At 36.3% G+C, this 25,438-nt stretch overlaps 1 protein-coding gene across 6 annotated transcripts in view; it reads left to right on the forward strand.

The window, feature by feature from the left end:
• The first annotated feature begins 307 nt into the window (after nt 1-307).
• Nucleotides 308-25,438, forward strand: part of ROBO2 (roundabout guidance receptor 2) — a 662,153-nt gene continuing 637,022 nt past the window's right edge. For 3 of the 6 annotated variants that reach the window (XM_036881516.2, XM_057501769.1, XM_057501770.1), the window contains exon 1: nt 308-1,836. In XM_036881516.2, the coding sequence (XP_036737411.1) occupies nt 1,776-1,836 (61 nt within the window). In that variant the 5' untranslated portion in view covers nt 308-1,775. The remainder of the gene's footprint in view (nt 1,837-25,438) is intronic. The other 3 variants (XM_036881519.2, XM_057501784.1, XM_057501777.1) reach the window with 2 other exon arrangements.

The raw sequence follows: 25,438 nt of genomic DNA on the forward strand, positions 1-25,438 counted from the left end.
TACCCTCGCCCCAAGCTCTCTAACCCGTTCTCCACCCTAAGCATCTTATGCTGAACTCTTCGCATGTCACAATCCCGCGTCAGACTCATCTTTGAAGGGTCAGAAGGCAACTGAGTAACGTAAGAGGGTATGCCTCCCCTGTCCCTCCCTTCTCCCCCCGGAATTCCTCAGGGGGCCATAGATCTTGGCTAAAACAAGCCGGAGGAGGCTTGAGATTTCTGTACACCCCTCTTTTTTGTTTCTTTAGTGCCTTTTTAATGGTAAGGAAGCACTCCACACAACCTCACCGCTCCAAAAGGTGGTTATACTTTGTTTCCTTTTCTTTTCTCTCTCCCGCTCAGCTTCTCATTTCGCTGAAAGGTGAAGAGTGTTTGTGTGATTTTTAACGGGTAATGAAGCTGCTGCGCCCTGGGTCCTGGAGGATGATCTTTTCCAGAAAGCGCGTGCATCTCCGGCAGACGGAGGGATGAATAATTAGGAAGGGCTTCCATGAAATCACTCACCGAGAAAATTACCTGCCCATTAAACGGGACGCGGCGAGAAGCAGGAGGCTAGAGCCCACCTATCCCCTCTTGAGGCGGGAAGGAGGGAGAACGCGGAGGCGCGGAGAAGGGGAACGAGTTGGCCGGTGGCCTCTGCTCCTAATTTGTCCATTTCCGTCACCCTCGGACCCGCAGCTCTCCAGCTCCACCCTCTCCCCTGGCCCACCGGCTGGCGCCCCAGCACGCGCGGGTGGCGGAGTCCGGGGGTGGAGGGCTTAGCGCACCCTCCACTCCCCCACCCCCCTCCCGGGGCCGACTCCAAGCAGCTCTCCTTCCTCCCCACCCCTCCCCTCCCGCCTCCTCGCCTTCCCTCCTTAAGTCCTTCCACCCGCGGCAGCTGCTGGAGGAGGCGGACGCTCTGCTGTGGGGCCGCGGGAGCCGGGCGGGCTGCAGGACTGCGCCTGGCGGCGGGGCTGCGCGCCCTCCTGCTCGCTGGCTCCCGAGCTCCTGGCTCGGTGTCCCCGCTGGGCGCTCGCCCGCGGCCGCCCGGGTGAGCCGTCGCTCTGAGGCGTCCCCGCGAGGGCGGCCGCAGCCTCAGCCCTGCCCCTCCCTCCCTCCCTCAGCCCCACCACGTAGGAGTTCGGATTCTCCAGCCGAGTCGTCCTGGTATCCCTTTGCCTCTCTTTTGGAAACGGGAGAGGTGGAGGGAGGCAACGAGGCTGCAAAGGAGAGGCCCGCCAAGTCGGCCCGCCTGCAAAGTGTTGCTTTGACACATCCTTTTTATGGAAGTTAAGTGAAAAACTCTGGACGTGGAGGTGCTACCGAGAAGGAGACCCGGAGAAAGCAAGCCAGTAGGCAGGTCAACGGTTTTTTCCGCAGTGCCCTGGCAAGTTGTGGAACACTTTCTAGGAATTAGGTCTTTTTCCTCCCCCTTCGTCTTCTTGACTTCTGAAGAAAGAACTTGGCTTTGGATTGCAATGGAGCCTAAGGAGAGAGGGTTAGATACACTTGAATAATCCCTCCGGCTGGGCTGAATTTTGGGGAATTTAGGGAGCCAGAGTGTGGAAATACAGCAGTCTTTGGAGTGTCCTGTTAATCTGGATGGATCTAAATGTGTCCCCTTCAACACTCTTCACTAACCCCTTCTGATCTTGCGATTTGCTGTTTTGACTTTAATTAGCATCTAGGAAAGTCTAAACTTTGGACCTACCTCTTTTTTTGATACTTATTTTTGTACTTTTGCTCTCTGGGATTGGTTTCTTAAACAATCTGGATCCTTTTTAATATGTCAAAATGAGTCGGCTGATGTTTACACAACTACTGCTCTGTGGATTTTTATATGTTCCGGTTGATGGTGAGTTAAAAATGCTTTCATCCTCCCCATCCTCCCCAACCCCCCCAAAAAACCGTTCCTTTCTAACTGGGATGTGGGCTATAAATAAAATGACATGTTGTTTAGTCCATTTTGGCCAGGTACAGGGGCTTTTGGTGGGGGGCAGAGTTTAAGTCCTTTGTTTCTAAACTGCTGCAAGTGGAAAGTTAGTATCACCCCCATTGTTATTGTTGCAATTTAGGTAATTAATTTAGTTGAATAATAAATGATGGACTTTAAGTTTTGTTAGAAAAACAAATGTTGAAGTCATTCTCTTAAGCAAGTCACATATTCCTGAGCCTGCTCTTGTGTTTGTTCTTGAAACTGAACTTTGGTTTAGAAATTCAAGTGAAGAAAAATAGTAATAGACACTCCCAGGACCATTACGTGTGTTAAGAATTTGAGACAGAATATCTGAGGAATCATTGTCTATCATCAGCATGCTGGTCGGTGCTCTCCTAGCGTGAAACCAGAATGAAGAATTTAGATCATAAGGAGAAAACTGTCAAAAGTAAGACTGGGCGAGGCTCCAGGAAGGGGGGAGCATAAGCTCCGGGCTGGCTGTGCACGCCGACCCCTCAGATCAGTCCCCAGTGGCAAACACAATGGGGATCTAAAACAGGTGCTGTAGGTGTCTCCCTCTCGCTGGAGTCAGTATGTCAAGCAGACAGTGTTCTGCCTCTGATTCTCCTGTCTTTTGTTCAGATTTGGTTTCCCGGGATATTTTCACAGGATGTCGGTTTCTTGTGAGAGAAATGCAAAATCCTTCTTTGTAGCTCTTTTGAATGACAGTGGAAGTAATCATTAATACTCTTTTTGTTTGTTCAAAAGAAGAAAATCGAGAGAACATTTGTTGTTAACCTTCTAGGCACTTTAATTGTTACATCAAAAGAAAGAATTGGCCTAAAGAGAAGACTACAGCATATTTTCTTTTCCTGAAAATGTGGATGGTGGTACTTTAGATTTTTTATTACTTGTAAGTAATCTGAGTTTTTATTGGTTAAAATATTTGAGCCATCACAGAGCTTGTTGCTACATAAACTTTCCTCCAGCATTTGCATTGTGGACGAATTCATTACTTGGGACACTGACTATTTTTGCTCACCTCTAGGAGCTAACTTTGTTCCTGGCAGCTACTGCTGCACAGAACCCAATGTATCAGACTCAAAAAGGAAGGCTCTCTATAAGCATGAAGCAATACAGATGAGTTTACCTACTGTCAAGTGGCTGTTTTCAATCATAGACTACATGAGTACCTTTGCCACCCAGCGAAAGCAGGCAGGCATTCATGTGGACATACTGCTTCTCTCTTTTTTCCCTTCTAAGTAGTGGATATTTAGGAATTAATCATTGTGAATTGTACTGTGGCAATATCTGTAATGATATCTAACCATTCACCATGCATTTTTTCAATACATTCACCTTGAAAATACATTCCATTACCATAACAAAGAGCTTTACATATTTGTCCCAACTGCTTATCATCATAAAAAGACTAACTTTTTTTGTTAATGTTCTCGTGAACCTTTAATTTACATATTCCAATACCAGAAATGCATATATAAACTATATAGTAGACTACAGAATTATCACCATTTTCTTTTTTGAATCGGTGTGTGGCCAGGAAGAATACAATTAAATTGCTCAGTGAAAGTGACAGAGGGAATCAGAAGAGCTTGGTGTTACAGAACGTAATTAATGTACCAGTGTGTTTGGAAATATATGAAACAAATGCAATTAACCAGCTTGCTGGAACAGCATAGCAAGGCTTCGTTTCCCTCCCTCCCTCCATCTCAGCCTGCCTCCCTCCCTTCTTTCCCTGTCTTCCCCTCTTTTCTTCCTTCTCCCCGCACCTCGCCCTTGCTGCTCTGAAGACACACCTAGGACCCTTCTTCTGATTTTATATTATAGGATAAGGGGGAAGGAAGTTTGTGTCTGGGTCACAATTATGCAGCAAAGTTCATGACAATTTAGTAAAAAAATGCCCAAGGTTGAGGAGTTGAAAAGGTGCCATTAACTTATTCTGTGTGTGAAAGTAGTTTTTATATTTAGCATCTACTATGTCAAAAGCAAAGGAAAATCTGGATACTGATTGAAATATTATGTAAGTCATAGTTTGACATTGGATTGCCTTTGCTGTACTCTAGAACGATGACAGCTTCTCCAAGGGGATGGTTGCAAATTTGGAATGTAGACAACACTGCCCTCTAGGCTGTTTCAACACACTGAGACTAAGTGCTCACATACATAAGGAGGTGGTTGGGTTTCTTAGTTTTCCAGGATTCTTTGATTTCTATTTACTTATTATCCTGCTTAGAAGTGTGTGCTTATTCTCTCCATGAATTTCAAATTTAGAGGAGCTTGTACCATTTCAAAGATATACTGACTATCCTTGTACTAGACACAGAAATTAATTTTATTCAGTGACAAATGATACATAGATTTGCATTGAAATTTGCTTGGTGGATTATTTATATGTGCATTTTTATAGTATATGAAAAATGTTAGAGTTTTACCTCCTCATAGGAGATATGTGCTAATGTTATTTATGATTTTTTTAGTATCTTCTGCCTGTAGGAATCCACAGAGAATAAATATTAAGTTAGTTGAGAAGTACAGGACAAACTTTTCTAATTGGGATATAAATAAAGGTTTTCTCCTTCGATTCAGATGAATTAACCAAATGCAGATTTTTCTTGATTATTACATAAGAGGATATGTATTGAATTTAGCCTTTGTACTCCAGATTTTCTATATTTTTAATTAAGAACATAGTTTTGCAGGGAACTAATAGGAACCATCACAAGACTAATTAATTACATTTATTTCCTACATATACATTGTGTCAATTCAGTAATTTTACAATACTTGTAAAAAGATGTTCTTAGAGTGAGAATAGTTTTCTTTAATCCTGAACTATTCTTCAGTGAAAATGGCACATGTGATATTTGGGGAGATAAAGATAATGCGTGTGCACATTGCAGATGTATAATCTCATAAGGTTTATACATTTCACTGAAGTGCTTCTTTCAGTAATGGGCTCATTATCATAGCCATATGTAGTCCATTTCAGACTTAAATTGCATGTAAGTAACCTGAAATTTGTTCTTGCAACTATGCAGTAACATCACATTGGAATTGGCTTTGTTTGAATAACCTTTGATTCTAGGTAATATGTGGACCATAAACCAAAAGGATTTCTTAGAACATCAAAAAACAGTATCCTAAAGGAAAAAAGCCATGATTATACAAAAAGAACAATTCTGGTCATTTCATCCCAGAGTAGTCTGTATAAACTAGCATCTTTGACAATAAAATTATAGACATGTGAGCACACTGGGTAAATTTAAATTCATATATAATAATGAAGGGAGCTTATGTATGTTGTATGTGTCAATAGTTCCTGAAACTATAGGAGATAAATTTACCGCACTTGTGTGATTGGTTTTTGAAGAGTATTAGAAAAAAAGATTTTCCTGTTACTTATTTCTCCTCCTACTCCTCCTCTCCTCCTGCTCATGCTGTTGCTCCTCTTCCTCCTCCACTTCCTCCTCCTCCTCCATTTCGTCTTCTTTCGCTCCTTTCTTGGACCTGGTGGAAAGAATTAAAGAAGAATTTGAAGAGAAAAAAAAATAGGTTAGGGTGTTTCTAACAATTTAGAAAATCTGCATTTAAAGAAGATATGTTAATAATATTTTGCCTTGGGATATATCCAATTGAGGTCTTGATTTTCTTTTACAGTACTATATAGATTTATGCAAACTTATCTTGTATAGATTCCATCTTTTTCCAGTTTTAGCAACAGAATTCTACAGATCTGAGTTCAAGCAGGCAATGAAAACTTACAAAGCGCCATTTTACAGATTTATTTTTTAAGAAAAATATTATGTTTTTTACAGTATCACCAGGTGTAGACCTAAAAGCCTACATCAATTTTGATGTTGATACTGATTTTCTTATTTTTTAAATAATTGAACAGAGCATAAATGAATGATTACATAAACTCTTTTAAGGAGAAATCCCCATGAACTCTTTCATCAGTGTGTTATACTATAATACAGATTGAATAATAGGATCCAAAGTGTATCATATTCATCCAAAATAACAATTTCTAACCCAAAACAGTGGTGGGCTCAGCTCTGCCTCAATTCTTAGTGTTTTGTCCTCCATTTGCTCATAAATCTAAAGATCTTTCATCTAGTGGCATGGTTTTTAGATACATCTTTATGCTATACTTCTTAAATTTCCCTAATCATGGTATAATTCCATCATAAATTCCATCAGGGTGCAATTTGGATCTTCTATATATTGTTGTATCTACAGTATCTGGAATAGTGTTTGACATATCCAGCTGACTACTTGATATTTTTGTGTGAAATCTAAAAAGAATATATCAAATTTGGTTGGTAACTAGATTTGTCGTGGTGATCATTTTGCAATGTGTATACAGAGATTGAATCGTGCTGTACACGAAACAAATATAATGGTATATATCAAGTATATCTCAATAAAAAAAGGAACAAAAAGAATATATTAAACTCAAGCAGCCCAGGATAGAATCTACTTCTCTTGCTAATCATCCCCAGCTCAATAAATGACATTATTATTCACAGGGGTTTTCATGACCCCCTGTGAAATCATTCTTGACTTGTCTTCACAGCCTATATCCAAATTGTTAGTAAACCCTTTGAAACACTATTGAAACCAACAATTTTATGTGTGTGTTTCTGATTTTTCTGCAACATTTTATTAAAAGCATTTTCAAACATACAACAAAGCTGAAAGAATTGTATAGTAAACACTCAGATACCCCCACCTATATTCTACCACTATTTTATTTGACTTGATTACCATGTATCTATCATTTATCAATCCCTGTAAACATCCATTAACTCATTTTATTGTTTTGATACATTTTCAAATAATTAGATACCAAATGTTTCTTACTAACTCAACCATTACCATCCTGGTTAAAACCTGGACTAATGCAATAGCCTGAAAAAATGATAATCCTGCTTCTATTCCTGCTCCTCCTCTCCCTACACTTTAATAACTATCCTAGTTAGTTCTCCACATAGTAGTTAGAGGGACCTTTTAAAAATGTGTATGTATGAGGAGAGCATTTCCTTGCTCAGAACTTTCTAATGGTTTCCATCCAGAACTCTTCACAATGATTTTCAAGACTATTCAAGTTTAGACCATTCTCTGCCTCTTTAATCTCATCTGATCATACTCCCTACCCAGAACCTGGATTTAGAATTTTGTTTTTAAATTTATGTTCCTGACTCAGGGCTTTTGCATTTGTTCTTCTGCCTGGATGTGCCTCTCCAGATCTTTGCATGGGTAAGTGTTTCAATTAATTTAACGAGCGCCCATCAAATATCATTTCTTTTTTTAAAATTGCTCTCCTAAAACACTGTTGGACTACTTCCTTTACTTGTCTTAATTTTTTTTATTTCATAGCAGTTATCACCTTCTGGAAGTGCGTATTTGTATATGTATGTGTGTAAACAACCATGAAGGAGTGACATCTTATCCTACTTGCCAGATAAGTTAGACTGCCACAACTTCATGAATGGGGCAGAAGATACATGATTCCTGGGTTAGAGATGATGGACTTCATTAGTCATACCACAGCAAGCAGCCTGACTTCATGTTTATACTGATTTCCCTTGCCCCTGAAGTCCCTTGGGGGTGATGCAGGGAGGCCCCGGTAGATGATTCACATAGAGTGGGTTCTCCTTGCAGCTGAGGTACCCTCAACTTGGGAACCTGGATATTTTACAATGGGCAATAAGGAAACATGCCTAACCTTTGCACTGGAGGAAAGACATTGTCTTGACTATATTGGATAGAAAGCAGACCTGCCTTCTGCTCTCAAGAGAGACTATCTCTATTTTAGAAGACTCTTTGCTATATAAATATCCTTGAAAGGATAGTTTGGAATAAAAGAGTAGTTAATGCCTCTCTTAGCAGGATGTCTAATAATATGAGAGACCCATACAGAATTTTCTTCCAGCAATAGATAGGTAGAAATCTTAGTTTATTTATTGTCTAACTCTTCCCCTGAGTGCCTAGGGTAGGAGACCCTTAGCTTTATCATGTTTACTAGTGTTCTTCTAGTGCCTAGAGCATTGGATGACACAGTAGATACCCAAGTATTTGTTGAATAAATGAAAATGTGTGCTTTTGAGATGTCTATTTTCATGCCACAGCCCAACACAGGAAATATTTACCATTTGAACTAGGTTTATTTATTTTTATTTTTTTGGGTTTTTCTCTCTCTCTCTCATTTTGGCATGAATGACATCATGATTGTCAGTGATTTCATATTCTGCCTTTCTCCTGGCAGAGAATAAAAATTGACCTTTTGGTAGCTTCCATGGTCTCTCTCCGCCAATGCCCATACTGCTCTGCTCTGTTTTCCAGAACTCTTTTGAGGGTCTGTGTGTGTATTTTGATAGGGCTTTCCTTCAAATTGTCCTGATGTGCCTTAGTAGCACCATAACACATCCTCCACACTAAGGAATGTTGGCTTTTATGATGATATCTACACTATACGTTTAGGACAGGTTTCCATTTATGCATTAGCCACAGACCAAAGTAATTACCCTAACTCAAAGATAGAATTAAGCAGATTACTTCTAAAATTAGTCTCCAAACCTACTGCTCACTAATAAGTGAAAAAGAAGAGGGAGATTAAAAGCAATATCCCCAGTCATGGGGGTGATCTTGTGCTGTCAGTTACAATTATCATGTACAGAGCCCTGTTTGTTATCATACTAAACTGAGATGCACTTAAGAATTTGGCAGTAGGGTCTGCTTTTGATTTTAATAAAATAACTTGAAGGAGTCTTAACTAGAAAATTTATTTTTTAAAACTGAGATAAAGACCAACATAGACATTCTCTAAATTTTGCTACTTAAACATTTTTTTCCTCAACAACTTTATTGAGATGTAATTCACATACCATATAATTCACCCACATAAGGTGTACACTTCAGTGTTTTTTGTAACATAGTCACAGAATTGTGTGACTATTACTACAGTCTAATTTTAGAACTATTTATCATTGATAAAAAGAAAGCCTATATCCTACTCCTCATCTACCACTCCTTCCCCAGCCCTAGGAAGTTACTAATCTATTTTCTATCTCTGTAGATTTGTCTATTCTGGGCATTTCATATAATAGAAGCATACAGCATCTAGTCTTTTGTGACTAGCTTTTTTCCCTTAGCCTAATGTTACAGGGATCATCCATGTTGTAGCAAATATCAGATGTCCTTCATTCCTTTTTATTGCTGAATAGTATTCCATGTCATTTATCCTTTGAATTGCCAATTCATGGACATTTAGGTTGCTTCCACTTTTGGGCTATTGTAATTATCCTGCTGTGAACGTGTGTACTGATCTTTGTGTGCACATGTTTTCATTTCTCTTGGGTGTATACCTGGAGTGGAATTGCTGGGTCATATAGTAGCTCTATGTTTAACCTTTTGGAAAGCTTCAGGACTGTTTTCCAAAGCAACTTTACCATTTTACATTCCTATTGGCACTGTATGGATAAATAGATTTTTAAAACTCACCTTGGAAAGAAAATGCTGAATGATCTTTATGAATTGTATATGATGTGTTATGGTGAAACAATTTGGTGTTATAATAACATACTTTGAATTTCCAGTAGTCCTAATTTCTAATCCCTTTCGTGATCATCTTCTAAATATTCTTCAATTGTTTTGTAAAGTTTTATAAGTGAAATTAACCCAAATTGAACTTTTTGCATTTAGCAGATTCTTCAACAATACTAAATATAAATCATAGAATAATAGCTCTCAGAACTAGAAGTTTTTGCATTTACCAGTATGACTCTGTCATCTGTTGGACTTATGGAGAACTGAAGCTTAGAGATTCTGTATATCTTATCACAGATCACGTTGCTACTTAGTGACAGAACTGAAACTAGAGTCCAGGCATGTTTTATCTCTATACCACGCATCTCTTCACAGACTTTTTCGCCCCAACTTTTCAGCCTTGGGAACCCCTTAGCATGAGTTCCAGACTCTTGTTACTGAAAAAGATCAGCTGTCTTCTGATCATGTCAACAAGAGAGTTAGCTTGAGGTATTTTGAGGTTATTTATTTGATTCAGCACATGCTTCTTGAGCACATAATTATATCAAGGCAACTTGCTTGGGCCTCTGTGTGGAACATAATGACCTGTAAGGGAGATTACTCCTACCTTCAAGAAGATAACAAAAATTTGAGTCACTAACACAAAAGTAGTTTCTGGTAAATGATTGAAAGTGTATACAGCAGTGTGGGAACTCAGAAGGGGAATAGATGATTTCCAGCTGGTGCAATCTGGTAAGAGTCAACCTAAATGCGTCACTTAACGTGGGCTTTAGAGGAAGAGTGTGGCTTTAATAGGCAGAAAAATGGAAAATGCAGTAAAGCAAAAGGAATACAGGAAAAACACCATGGAGATGACAAAGCTGTGCGATGGAAAGGCAACAGGCTTAGTTAAATTGTAGCACAGTTAGTACATAGGGGAAGAAGTATAAGATGATTACTGAAAGACAGTCAACAAACATTCCGAGTTAGTTTTAGCAAGTAATTTAACCATTTTATGCCTCTGAGTCCTTATCTGTAAAGTGGGTATGATAGTAGTGCCTATCTCATATAGTTAATATGAGGAATAATGAATACATAAGAAAAATATATGTATATATATGTTACACATATTTATATGTGTATGTATGTAACGTATGATATATATATATAAATTATATGTAAAATGTTCTGAGCAGTGTCTAGTACTTAATAAGCACCATTTAACTGTTATTTTTTATTATATTTTTATTACATAAGTTATTATTGTCTTCCCAGTATGGACTATATATGAATTTAAGAGGACTCTAGCTATCGGGCTAATTATGGACTACATTTGAGATGCATTTCATGATAGTTTTTTATAATCTTTCGAGCACAAATCTTTGACTGATTAAGAACTTTTATGATCACTTAATGGGGACTCATCTGTGGCCACACCTATGCAAGAGTGACAAATGTGCTCTGACATGTGTTTCCATTGCATCATATACTGATTACAGAACAAAGGGTATTCCCAAGTGAGCAGAGTTATGAACGAAAGGAGTAAACAAGAGAGGTGTGCTGCAAATAGCAATTTGTTAACAAATAGAATGTGCTTGTATAACCCTGCATTTTGGTTCATGTCGACTGATTTACATTTTATCCAGACTAGTTTTACTTGGTGGTTTTGCTGTTGAGTACCATGAAGATAAATTCACTAGTCTTATGATTCACATCCACTTTCATTACTAATGACCAGTGGTACTTAACTGTGTCTTTCTGTGTAAATGGAATTAAAAAAAATATATACAAAAAAAAATTAGTCATAAGCCAATGTACTTCATTTATGACCACTGTAACTAGAACCATCTGCCACCTAGCAGTTTTAGCGATGTTTGAGTTAACAGCCACTTTTTAATTTCTGTTGTTAGCATTGATGTGGGTTTTCTTTCAGTAGTTTTTGGTTCCCCACCTTTTTGGAAATGAGCTGGAGAAAATGGAATACTATTTCATTGCACTCCTTTTCAAGTTTGAACAAGGAACACCCAGTTGAAACCTTTTGGAATTTAAAGGATTTGTCCAAAACCCATGCAACAGCTATAGCCAATTAAATTGTTCATAAATATGTTCAAAAAAATGGGAGAACTTTTGACTTCCAGAAAATTAAATCAGGAGGCTTTCTTTATAGAGAAAAGGTTATAACTTGTAGAAATCAAGGTTACGACCACCTTTAAAGTTTTATATTACGTATTTCCAGATGATAGCAAATGGTAGAATACAGTTAAACTAATTTGTTTAGATATATCTGATAATTATTGAATATAGTTTACAGGGTTACATAAAATTAAGGGAAATTCAGGATGAACTTAGCAACAGGCATTCTAAATGGTGTTTCTATCTTTATTTTAAAATGAGCTTTAGCATATTATGGAATAACAATATAGATATTACAAAACGAGTTCATTATTGACCTATTAAACTGGAGAAAGCATTTCACCTCCCCCTCCCTCAATGTGCAACAGCTTATCTATTTTAAAACATCTTTGAACTCAACAACTACAAGGAGACACCATCACCCAAATGCCAGTTATGTGAACCCCTCCCCCATGGGATCATTGAATGGAAGAGAAACTAAGAATGTAACCTTTTAAAAAGAAAATGCCAGGTGATTTAACATTCCTCAGCACTTTTTTTTTCCATGCAGAAAGGTCTGTGAGGAGTTAGAACATTGAATTTGATAGTCTCAGAACTTTTTTTCACTATAATAATAATCTCAAATTGAAAACTGACAATGAGAAAGTATTTCAATGGTACCTGAGCCTTCCACTCACTCATATTCAAGCTTTCATTCATTTGAGTTTTGCAGGTTCCTTTTCTTCTAACAAATGCTGTTGAATTACTTACCAGAAAAGCAGTGCTAACAGATTTAACTGGGGAGTTCCTCACTTGCCATCATGAAAACGTGAAGGTCATTTTGTAGCTAAGTATGTTTTTAAGTGTTTAAGTCTGCCTTTGTGATTTGAAAGCCTGGGTCATATCAACTTGTAATACAAAATGAAAGGGAAGAGAATGGGAAAAATATGTACAACATGTGGATACAGATTTGGGGCAAAGACTACACTCCCTCCAACCCCCACCATCCCATATAAGCATTGCTCTGAGATGTGAATCAACTTCTGAGTTGTTTGATGCTTGCCCTCTACTTAAAAGCCAACAAACAGCTTTTATTTTAAGAAGAACATTTTCCAGGCTATAAAAATTATTACTGTGCTTTTTAGTTAAACTGTAACACCTGTGATGTTCATCAGTTCGATCTTATGAAACTCCAGATTTTTGAGACCCTCAGTAAATGTGTCTCATCCTGTTAAATTTAAAATCCAAGTTTGTTCAACTTTTCTTTTCAGAAAGTGGTTTCTATTTTTCTAATCAACAGCTAAACATGGCATGCAAAATAAGACGACTAGGCAATTGCTTTTATCCTCTATCTCTCAAGATTCAATTCTAAACTTTTGAACATGGGGTGCTGTACGAGTTTATGCATATTTTGCATTTGAAATAGTCCAAGAGGTTCAAGGATATACCTGGGAGGTGCAATCTCTATGAATTTTGAGGGGTGGAAGGGGGGGTGTTGGAAAATCAAAAAATACTGAACATTTGAATGAATTGAATTGGACCAGCATTTGGAAGCTGGAAAGGCTTCCAAGGCATAGCAAGTGGAAAGGCTGATATTTAATTCTGTGGACTGTTAACATTCATATAAAACAGAATTATTTAGCATTTACTGAATCCTTTTTGATAATCAATTTGGGATCAAATGCAAAAGAACATGTGTCTGCCTTTGTATGACCCCAAATTCTTCCGTTTTCCCTTTGAGCAGATGACATGCCTTCTTTGCTGACTGATATTGGTTGCTAGGAGAAGTGCACTGGTCTGGTCTCCTCTTATCCAGCAGTAAAACTAAAGAGTGTATTGAGTAAGAGAAAGTGAGGCAGAACACAGTACAGGCCATGAATCATGACTTGTCTCCAACATGTCCACTTTGCTCCCAGTTTTTTCCCTTTAAAAAACTTTTGTTTTTACCAATGATGCTTTCTTTCAGCCACTGTCTATAATCCTTTTGGAGCCCGAGGGGATGAGGGTTGCTAAAGCGAGGCTGTGCTGCTAAGAGTCCACTCAGAGCAATAATAAAGGCCTTGAGAGTTATTCATGGGCCACATTAGTGAGAAAGCCCTACTCAGTGAATAGCATCAGTCAGCTGTCTTTGAAATAGGGTGATTAATACCTTCTGTTTGTAATGGGGGGGAAAAGGCAGACAAGAAAGGTCTTCATACTACTTTGGCTCTTTTGCAAATTGGATCTTATACATTGTCAAAGCTCTTGATAAAGAAGTTGCTAAGTTTTCAGTACCTGAAATAGACTTAAAAAAAAATAATGTTTCATGAGCTGTTAATTGTGGCTACTGATGGATAAAATTGAAATGATAAAAATATCCTAAATGAACACTTACATAAAAACATCAGTTAGCCATTCTTGTATTTTGGCAATGTTTGTGATGACCATCAACAAAAAACATGATGTTAGTGATTACATTGAAATGTTGTTTTTGCTGATCTATTTCATAGGAGCCCAATCACATTTTCGCTTGTTTGATAAAGAAACTAATTACAGTTCTCCTGAGATTTTAGAGAAGCATCTAATGAGAAAGTGTTAAGGGTGGCAGGTGTTTGTTCCCGTGAGCACTTGGATGTAAGGGACAGTCTATGATTTACAAAGTTGTTATATATTTGTGTATATGTATATGACACATATTTTTTATATAATATATATGTTATATATATAATATATATAGGCTAGTTTAGTGTAAGGGATTAGAGATGCTATTATTATAATCCATATTACTTTTCTTTATGTATTTTGAGTACATTAGGTACATGGAATAGTTAAAGTAAAATTGCTTGAAGTTTAGGAACCTTGTAAATCATCGGAGATGAATAGATAGGAAAGCTTCTGGTTTTAGTGGCCTGCGTATGACAACTAGAAAATGCAAGGCGATGCTTTTCCATACTGTGTCAGTATGGTTCTAATGTCATCCAGACTGTTCATATTTAGATAATAAATTTATCCAAATAAATGTTCTTTTAAAATTATTCTCAATCTTTTCATTTTACATTTTGAATTTATTTTTAATACAGCATCCTAGTCTGGTCCTTCCATACATGCTCCTGTTCAGTGGAAAGCCTTTACCGTAGTCTGAATATGAGAACAAACATTTGAAGAACTCTGTGCAATGCTACCATAACCTGTTTTCCATTCTGTGGAAGTGAAATATCTTGTTAAGAGGTGGTAATACCCAAGGGCAATCAGAGATGAAAATGTAACGATTTGGTGGGTGATGTCTAGAGAGCAGATTCAAGTGAGGTATGATTGAACATCTTTATTAGTGATATAAAGGAGAGAACAAAATGCTAAAAAGAAAGTACACATCCTAACATTAGAAAGCTATCAGAACCTTTCTCTCTCTAATCACCCCCCACCCGCACCCCCTGCCATGAGCATAGAATAATTTGCCAAAACTCTTAGCAGAGTAAGAACTAATGCTTTATTTGGTATATAAATAAACTAATTCTTCAGGGAAATAATGAGAAATCTAGATATCTGACTAGAGGGAGAAGCCAGCAAAGCAATAAAACTGAAAGGGCCCAGGGGATAAATATGTGAGTGGAGGCAAAGAGAGAATGTGATTCAGATTAGGAGTGTTATGTCCCAGTTTAAAGGTCATGAGATTATAGTGCCCATTTAGGGAGTATTGCATCATTGACTAGGGAGATTCTCTTTCAATGAATGTGGTTTAAGTGCAATTGAAATACTCCTTTCATTTTGTACATCATTGCCACAACAGATTTTGGCAGAATAGAAACTGGAGTACAAAGATTCTTTTGGAAGATGCATGTCCACTTTAAACTAGAGAAGGATGTACTGCTTTCTGTCTTTCCTGCCCTGTGCAAATAAGAAACAATATTAAGATGGATCCTATAAAACATTTTTAAATAGTGAAGAAAAGATTGGCAAAAACATGGCCACACTTAAAATAATTCACCAACCCTTCTTCATAACTGAATCAGAAAAATTTGGAAGCAATAAGTTTAGTTTAGGTGGGAAATACTCATGCTTTGCAATTATTCTTGACTTAAATTAAAAGATGTGCTTAATCCAAAGTTGCATTGTAGTTCAGTGGAAATGTTGTTAACAATGTGAGTCCACTATGTAAACAGACAAGAATTGTCATCAGATGCACTGGTTGACCAGGATCCAGAACACAGTCCTCTTATTATTTCCATCATTAGTGAGGTCTTATTAGATGTGTACACTTTGGGGCTATACACTTTAAGAGAAATGTGAAAAATTTGATATCCTCTGCTCTATAGGGAGCTGCAAAATGGTAAGCAGGAGTGGGAAATAATACTTAGGGTTCACTATATGAGTTGGAGTTCTTTTTTTGTGATTTTCTTCTAGTCTCATTACTATAATCAATTAATAGTAGAGGGCAGAACAATATCCTGTAATTGGATTTTAAAATCATCTTCCTTAGTAGAAAACATTTTCAAATGTTTGATAAGCATCATGTATAAGCTAGTCCCTGTGCTTTGGTGATTATTTTATATCATTAATGATAAGCCCAAGAGAACATAAAGAATGCAGAGCTGACTGCCAAGGCTCATCAATGCCATCCTGTTCTTGTAATCTCCTGGCACCTCTGTTAGTCGGTAAAGGGAACAATATACCATTGATTGGATGTCTCAGAACCTTAGGGGCCTGGTAGTAAGTATTTCTGGCTTTGCTGTCCATAAGGCTTCCTTTGTCATAACTACTCCCCTTTGCCTTACTGGGGAGAAAGTAGTATAGAAAATATGTAAATTAATGAGCAGGGCTATGTCCCAAGAACACTTTATTCATGGACACAGAATTTTTAATTTTTAACAATTTGTTTCTTGTCACAAAATATCACCTTTCTTTTGATTGTCTTTTTATGATTTAAAAAATGAAAAAAAAATCTTATCCACGGGTCATTGCAAAACAAGCATTGGGCCAGATTTGGCGTGAGGGTTATAGTTTAGCATACAATATAAAATAATCCCTTTTTCATTAGCAGAGTTAAAGAAAGAATGTGTTGGGTTGGGGCAAGAGGTATGTGGAGCCATAAGGTGGATATTCTCTCCCCACTCATACCATTTCTCCAACTTCAGCAAACGTTTGGAGGGCACCTACTGTGTGCAGTTGTTTGTGCTTTTGAGATCCCAGGCTAAGGTCCTTGCTTTCAAGTACTGCTGCATTTGAGGTGTTTGTTTGGTGCTTTGAGAACCTACAAAGCTGCCCATAGCCTTGCGGGAAAGCCTCTCCTGGCAGGTCACTTAAGCAGAGTCTTGGGAAGAAAAGGACTGGTAATGGTCATTTGAACAAGTGTTTATAATACTGAAAATAGGATGAAAAGAGTATTTTAAGCATGAGATTAATAGAAAGGTGCTTCCAACTGAGGTATAGGGACTTCTGAGAGGAGATCCCTCTGGGAAATAGAATTGAAGGTTTCTTGAGAAAGACTCAGTTATGGAAGGAAGGCACTGAAAACCTGTCTAGAGGTTTTAAAGTAGGTTAATCTTATTGAGAAATACCAAGTGAAACCTCTACAAGATGTTAATAAAGGTGAAAAGATCAAAGGCAGAGAAAGCACTTTAGGGATAAAATGGTGAAGGGTATAAATCAAGGAATTGTCAGTAGGTGTGATTCAAAAACTTCAGTGGAGGTAGATTTGATTGAATTGGACTGAGTGCTGGGGAATAAAGGAAAGAGAGAAAGTGCAGCAGCAGATGTTTTTTAGGGGCTTAATTTAGGAATTTGAAAAAGCGAGCCAGAATGAGATACCCCTAAATGTATTTGCCTTAATTATCTTTCAGATTTTACGAAGTTTTTCTTCATGTCCTCGCTGGCTGCTCTTCTGATTGAAGGCAGTGGCAATTCTCTTGCTGGGTGTCACTTCTCCTCTCTGTACTTGTTTGGGCTTGTGTAAATCTGAACTCAGCTTTAGATTTGCAAGTAATTTAGAAGTATGACACCAACTCCTGTTTTTGTGCTTTTCACTGAAAGAGTCAAATAGTTCCATTTGTATAGAGAATATAACATCTTCAAAATCAAGAGCCAATTCACAAAGCTTTCCAAGAGAAATCTCTACCTTATCTCACTCCAGCAAGGCCCATGTTTACATCTTGGTCCATTTTTATATCTGCTGAATTGGACAAAGTAGGACTCAATTATTGGATTGATAAATTGGATAAATTAAATGTGTCCTCTATAGACAGTGTTTTATGCAGAAGCTTATACAATTTATGCCACCTGACCCCCAAATATGTTCAAAAGTTAAACTTCCTGTTGAAGTCAAGGGTCTTGCTTCCTTGCAGTAGAAGAAAGTGTTGCATGGCGCGGAGGAAGCCTGCACAATAGCTCTTGGAACTGAGTATGTCTGTGGTTCCAACATGGTGGCTAATAAGCTACGTGGCTACTTGGCCTGTGGATAAAGGTCCAAGGGGAGACTATACAAGAGAGATTCTCTGCTTGCTGAGAATTACGTGTTGGCTGCTTTCCTTTGGTCCATAGGATTCTCTGTTTGTTGTTCCTAATATGAGAGAGTAATAGATTGAAATAGCATGAAGCCAGTAGCTCAGTAATATGAAAGTAAATAATAAGATGGACAATGAGGTAATGGAATCCACTTCCCAGTTTCTAATTGGTTTTATTTTGGCAATTTTATGTTACTGTCTTGCTGTGGGGCCACATTATGTCACCATTTAGAAGTAATGGGCATTGTGCCATTACAACTGCAACCAGTAGTTGAGGGGAGTCTAACTCTTCAAAATTTAATCAGTGAGGATGTGTGTGTTATACATACATACATACATATATATATATATATATATATATATATATATATATATATATATATACTTAAAGTGTATTATATCAATAAGAGGTAAAAGCCCCAATAATAATTTAAGTTCCTATATGTTGAATTTGGAGTTATGGTACAAGAATAGCTAGACAGGCCTTCTAAATACTGAACACAAAATGTGGAACTCACCCTTCTATGATTTCTGTACATTTTTATAGTTTAATTCTTTTTAGGTTTTCTTTTTTATTCAAATTCCACTGTCTCCTTCCACTAATATCTGTAACACAGAACATATAATATTGAAAAGGATGGCCCTGGTATTAGGCGTCTCTACATAAAATTCATTCTCATGCTTTTGTTATTGAGCCAGTTAATTGTGTATCGTATTGACAAAGGTGCTGTCATTCCCATAATAGTCTGTGAACTCAGGGCGGGACTAGTTTTCTGAGGAGGCATATAAAAAATGACTAGAAATATAGAAAATCTCATCATGAATCTGAAATAGAAATACAGATGCTGCAAAGGAAAGTTCAGTAGACTCATTTGCCTTTTTCCCTATGCATAGTAAGTTCCTAATTTGTCATCCTATCACAATATTCCTGAGGGCTTTCAATTTCTCTTCCATGTGAGGATTAGAGTTTGAGAAAAAGTGTGTATTTGGAGGAATCATTTAAGTATAATATATTCACATATAAACTGATATAAATTGGACTGGACTATAATTAGTGTGCTATAAATATAAGTAAACTATATTTTTGTACCTTGAGGAACTAATCAAAACCAGGGGGTAACTTTATTACACCCAATTTCAATCAATTTTCTAAAATTTATGTAACTGCCAGGACATTTCTTACCTTTTCTCCACCAATTGAAAGTTTTAAAAGAAAGGTCAAGTTAACCAAAAGAATGTTTAAAAAGTGAATGTGGTTTGGCAAATGGTGATTGCTATAAAACACAACTCTTTAGGTAGCATGAATGCATTATATTAAAAAGGTAAATACAGTAGTTGAGCCATCCTTATAAATGAGCACACATACTAATAATTAATGCCTTTTGGGAGAGGATTTAGTACACACTTTGTCGGTATTTATCTCACACAAAGAGGAAAGTTTTCTTCTGTGGGAAAGCATTAGATCAAGGAAGGCCTGAAATATTTGAGTAACAAACAACTTTGTGAAGCCACACTCAGTCTAACAAGTTCCCACAAGATCAAGTACTCAGAATAAAAAGAAGGAATGATGGCCACAAAGGTCTACTACTTTGTTTCCCAGTTTTTTTCTGTAATGCAGCTCAGACTCTCTGATGAAGTCATCATTTCTCCTTCCTTTTATGTAAGAACTTGTTTCTCCCTTCTTTATCCAAGGGAGGTGATTTTTGGCAAATTTGGTAGAGCTTAAAAGGTCTAAAGCTTATAAAGATCTAGTTTTGTTTGATGAGATATACTAGGATTAGGCAACAAAAATAAAGATGTATGTTTGTAAAATGAAAGATTCTACAACTTATTATTAATACCTGAGTTTGTGATATGCTGTCATTCATAAGACGACATGAGTACTGTGGAATAATTCATTTTGGATTATGAGAAACTACCAATCTTTCATTTCTTGAAATTATACTTTGAATTTAAAAAATTAAGGACTGGTTATTACTTGGGACAGGACATGTAGGAAAAACATACATAGTGTATTTGGTGTAATTTTCACAAGTCTAAATATGCAGATAACTCAAAACTTATACAAGACATACAGCTTTTTGTCAGTGTTGTTAAGGTTTACAGATAAAATAATATAAACATATAAAAATTACTTTTTTCTAATATATTATTTAATGTTTCTAACATAAAATATTAAATGGTTGAATTGAGGCCATAATCATAGTCACTAATCCATGCAACATGTGTTACAGGTTAAGGAATAACCAAGTACCCATATGTACATACACATAGGCATGCATATGCACACACATATACACACAAATGTGTGTGTATGCACATACACATATGCATAAATGCTTAGAATTTAGTTACAAACAAGTTCAAAGGCTGTAGCACATCTCTCCTACAGTTTTAGCATTCCTGTGAGTTACTTACTAACATGTAAACTATCCTTTTCTGCTTTGGATTTTACAGATTTAAAAAAATATATGTACTTAGATTAGGATTATGATTGGGTTTTGTCATTGGTGTGTGTGTGTGAGGTTTTTACCATCAGAAAAAAGAATACTTGTATTTCTTCCTAATTTGCTATTAAGAGAACTCTGTTCCAATATTGGTGATAAAACACATCTTCATTGTCTTCTACTAAGCTTTCAAGTATCACCTGAATAGAATAAATAAATAAAACGTTTGGGCATAGATGCTTTTAGCTGATATAATCTAGGTTTATCTAGTTGTTTTGAGGCAAAACTTGTATAAAAGTTAACGCTATGATACTTTAATGTTCAGTTTACCTGGAAAGTTCATAAGTAAGATTCAAAACAGCCTTGTTGCTGCAATTTTTTTAAAAAGCTTGTTGTGCTCACGCTGGTATAGCCTGCTCCTCTGTTCCATAACAACCATAAGAATGAGTTTGCAACTCCTCTCAGCGCCAGTGAAAACCTTAAGTGACATTGTTAGCACTCTTGAAAAAATAATGGAAAATGGATTTGCAGAATATGACACTAAGAGATAAGTTGCTCTTTTTTGAAATTTAATCTTGCTTTGCTGTTTTCAAGTTTATGGCTGCTGTTATTAGTTTAGATGATAGCACAGGTGCACATTCATTCATTAGTTCCTTCAAAAGATACTAAGCATTTGCATAAGTGTGGTGAACTTTTAACTTAGTGGGAAAGATATATTATAATCACACTGAATATGTGCTTACAATTGAATGTAAATATTATAAAGAAAAAATCCAGTGTCATGAATAGATTTTAAGATCAAAATTTGTTTCTTGGGCCTGGAGGCCTCCCTGAAGAAGTAATATTCATGTTGAGGCCTGTGGTATGTAGGGAAAGTCATGTGCAGGGTGAGATCTGGAACGAGTACTCTAGGCTGAATGTCCTGAGGGGGGTGGGGAAGAGAACCTGAAACCTTAGAAAACACAGAAGAAAACTCCAGTGGAAAGTTGTGATCAAAGGAAAGGTAGTAGAAAGTTGTTCTGGATGACTACAGATTTATGTAGATAAGTGTTCTTAATTTTATCTGAAGACAATGGGAAGACATTGGAGGATTATTACACTCCTATGGGAATTTCCAGGCAGGTAAAGTGGTCCAATGGTAAATCTGAATACTGTAGTGTGTACTTAGCTGTTAGCTTACTGGGAGCCTCTGAGTGCTATAAAAGCACATGTGGTGGGAACTGCAACCATTCTGAGGATGAGCAAAGAATTCAAAGGAAGATATCCTGGGCCAAGGAAGAGTAAGATTTAGTTAAAAGCTATGTCTAGCCCCCACTCAGACCAGTTACATTTATAAGACTGGGAAAGGAACCTCGAGTCTTTTTTCTAAAAGTTTTTTCATTTGACTCTTGATGTGCATCCAGGGTTGATAATGAGAAAATGGTAAGGAATTACATGGAAAAAAGTTGCCAAGGAACTGGAAGTAAATTAGTAAGACTGGAGCAAAGTGGATGAAAAGGGTATGATTTAGAGAGATTCCTAGGTGTTTGGCAAAAATAAATAAATAAAGTTAGTTTCACATCATGCTGCATTCAAGGAAGCTAATGAAAGATCCACAGGACTCCTATCCAACCAACTCCCATAATGCTTTGCTCTCCTTGAATTATGTCTAACTTCACTTAAATTGTGATAATTTATGCTTGTGCATTATGAATCATATTCGTGTTAGGGGCTGTTTCCTTACTTATTGCTTGTTGTGAGGAGCAGAGAACCTTACACATAAAAACTTATTCAATAAATACTTGCTGAATTAGATTAAAATGATCCACTTAATTCTTCTATGCCATTATTATAGACTTAACAAAAGTTACTCTTTTCCCCTTGGTTTTGCTAAATTCATCAATAACCTATCACATTGAAAATGATCTTTTCATCATTTCCTGTATACAATTCATGTATTGGAAATTTGATCTGTCTCCTATTTGTGTGAGTAATCCAATTTCCCCTTTAGCAATATTCATAATACACACTTTGTATTGTAATTGTTATTTTGCTTACCTAGAAGGAAGGGCAAACCTGTTTTCTTTATGTTAATTTTAAAGCCTGCAGAAGAATATGCTTATGTTACTATTGTTTAGCTTTCTATTATCTAATGTAATGCAAAGAAAGTGCCCTAGCTCATTGTTTTTATTAATTATCATGTGTTTTTTGTTGTTGAGTTTCTTTACTTTAAAAGTTACCTCAAAAGGAGAACATATTAAATTGTGTCACTTTATTCCTTCCAGAGAAAGCCAATTAAAGTACAAAGATTAGTTTATAAGATTTAGTAAAATAAAATTCAAGTATATGAAAAATTGGTAATAAAATATATTTTATGTAACTTGAAATTTTATATTATATGTAGTTTAATAAAATTAATAGTTGAATACTAATGATATTTCAAAATATAGTAAAAATATATTTTATTCTAGAATAACAAGTACCAAAGTCGTAATGTGAAAAATTTGGAACAGATACATACTTGTATCAGAAGCCAGTCCATGTTATAATGATTTGTGCTTTCTCACTCAAATATTCTGATTATTTTTCCTGAGGAAAAAGGGAGGGTGAATAATTTTCTTTGCTGAAATATTTGTAATAATGATTCCATCATTTTCCATTTTCCTAAAGGTTGATAACCACCACGGTGAATGGAGGTCTTGGTAGCATTAATGCTCAGCTTGGGAGGCAAGGTTTCTGAAAAGTGACCATATTGTATGTCTCCACAGATCTGGGTGACAGGGGTGCTCAGAGAACATTTTTACTCAGTGATTTAAATGCAAGGGAGGTCTGGTTTAATCAAGGGCACTAAATTTATTTAGGGAAGAAAAAAAAAACATTCCAGTGAAATGCATATAAAATAATAATAATCACAATAATGGTTAGTAATATTATCTCACTCCTTCCCTAAGGAGCTTCAAGCTCTTGGCACTCATCTCATTAATTCTCAGATGCTCCCGGGGAAGGAGTAGGCAATAAATTACATGTTGAAAAGATGTTTTAAATAGGATATTTAGGAAGTGTTGCATTTTTAATACATATAGGTTGGTCAACAAAGGTTGCAACTCATTTTTATAGAAATAAATGTATGCTTTTTCATTACAAGAAATGAACGACCAAAAAAATTTGCAAAAAGTAATTGTGAAAAATGGCTCATTGCTTCCCTTTGTGTTTTCATTTGAACCCAATTACCTGTCATGCCTATGACCTATTTTCAAAATTCCATTAAAGTCACTGAGTAACAAGATCCTTAGCAATCTTTAGTCAGGTGTCATTTGACTATTGGTGATCAAGATTGAGAGTGCCTTAAATGAGGAGTTTCAATCAATGGCCATCATCCATGCTATTGATTAAACACTTTGTTACCTTAGTAATGGCCCAAAATCTTAAACATTTCTAAAATTGGTTAATTTGAAGGAACAATTCAAATAGTAAAATAAGATAACTATTTGCATAATTAATTGAAAAGGTAGTGGAATATGAAGCAAATATATATGTTTCTCTTTGGAAAGAGTAGCTTGTGCTATTATTGGATATATAGATGACCTTTCCACTCTAAAGGTCAGAGTTCAAATTAAGCCTTGGGCGCTAAGTAAATTGAGATGAATGGTTTGGCCTTTGTCCCTGGTGTAAAATAGTCTATATCACAAAATCACCATACATCTGTTTTTGCAAAATTGGCATAATTGGCATTCTCCTAGGATTTTGTTGGCATTGAAGCTGAAGCTATTATCTACTACAAAGAAAGATTCTTGTCTATCTCAGGGATGTTTTAAAAATGTCTATAAATATGGCCTAGAATATGTCCATTCACTTTGGAGAAGGTAGGCTTGTCTCCTCATAATCAATTTGGTAATTGATAATAGTAGAATAGCAATCTAATACATTACTAAGATGGATGAACCTATAGGAAATGACAATATAAAAGTTGGAGGAGGACAATATAATAAATTCTGAGGAGGTCACTTTCTTGTTATTACTAGTAATTTTATAACTACTTTCACTCAATTATATTGAGACAAATAAAGATTGCCTTTATATTCCAATGAATTGAAAGTTATCCATATTTATCATAAGATTTAAATTTAAATGCGTATATATGATGTTATATGTCAAAAGATATTTAGCAATAATATCTGAAAATACTAACTGCAGGTGATTTCAAAACTAACTCTTTGTTCCATAGATTCCTCTGTTAATAATAAATAGTCTGTAAAAGTTCTCAAAAGTTTATCATGTGTATTGATAGTGGGTTTATTTGATAAAGTTTCTTGGCCAGAAAAATTCTATGTGAAAAATGTGTTTGTATATAATATCTTTTAAATCCTACAAAAATGTGTGTATACTAATTAAAATACTGAAAACAGGAAAAGTAAGTTAATGTTCAGAGGTGTATACATTAATGTTAAAAATGTTCATATTTCAATTATATAATTAATCTAGATTTTGGGGGAGAATGATTTTTTATTTTTGTTTTTAAGGAGTTCTTGATAGTACAAACAGAAAATCTAAAATATTTGTAAGGAATGGTGGCTTAGTATTGTCTAGTAGAAGGTTATATTAAACATTGCATTAACCATCTACTTACTTAAGATAAAACAAAAAAATATTTGGGATACTTGCATTTTCTTTTATTATTATTAAGGTATCATTGATATACAATCTTATGAAGGTTTCACATGAGCAATATTGTGGTCAGTACATTTACCCATATTATCAAATCCCTCCACCCACCCCATTGCAGTTACTGTCCATCAGTGTAATAAGATGCCAGAGTCATTACTTGTCTCCTTATGCTATACTTCCTTCCCCATGACCTACCTATACTCTGTGTGCTAATTATAATGCCCCATTAATTCCCTTCTCCCTCTGTCCCTACCCACTCTTCCCAACCTGTTCCCTTTAGTAACCGTTATTCTC

This window comes from Manis pentadactyla, chromosome 1 (assembly GCF_030020395.1).
Source record: "Manis pentadactyla isolate mManPen7 chromosome 1, mManPen7.hap1, whole genome shotgun sequence".
Lineage (NCBI taxonomy): Eukaryota > Metazoa > Chordata > Mammalia > Pholidota > Manidae > Manis > Manis pentadactyla.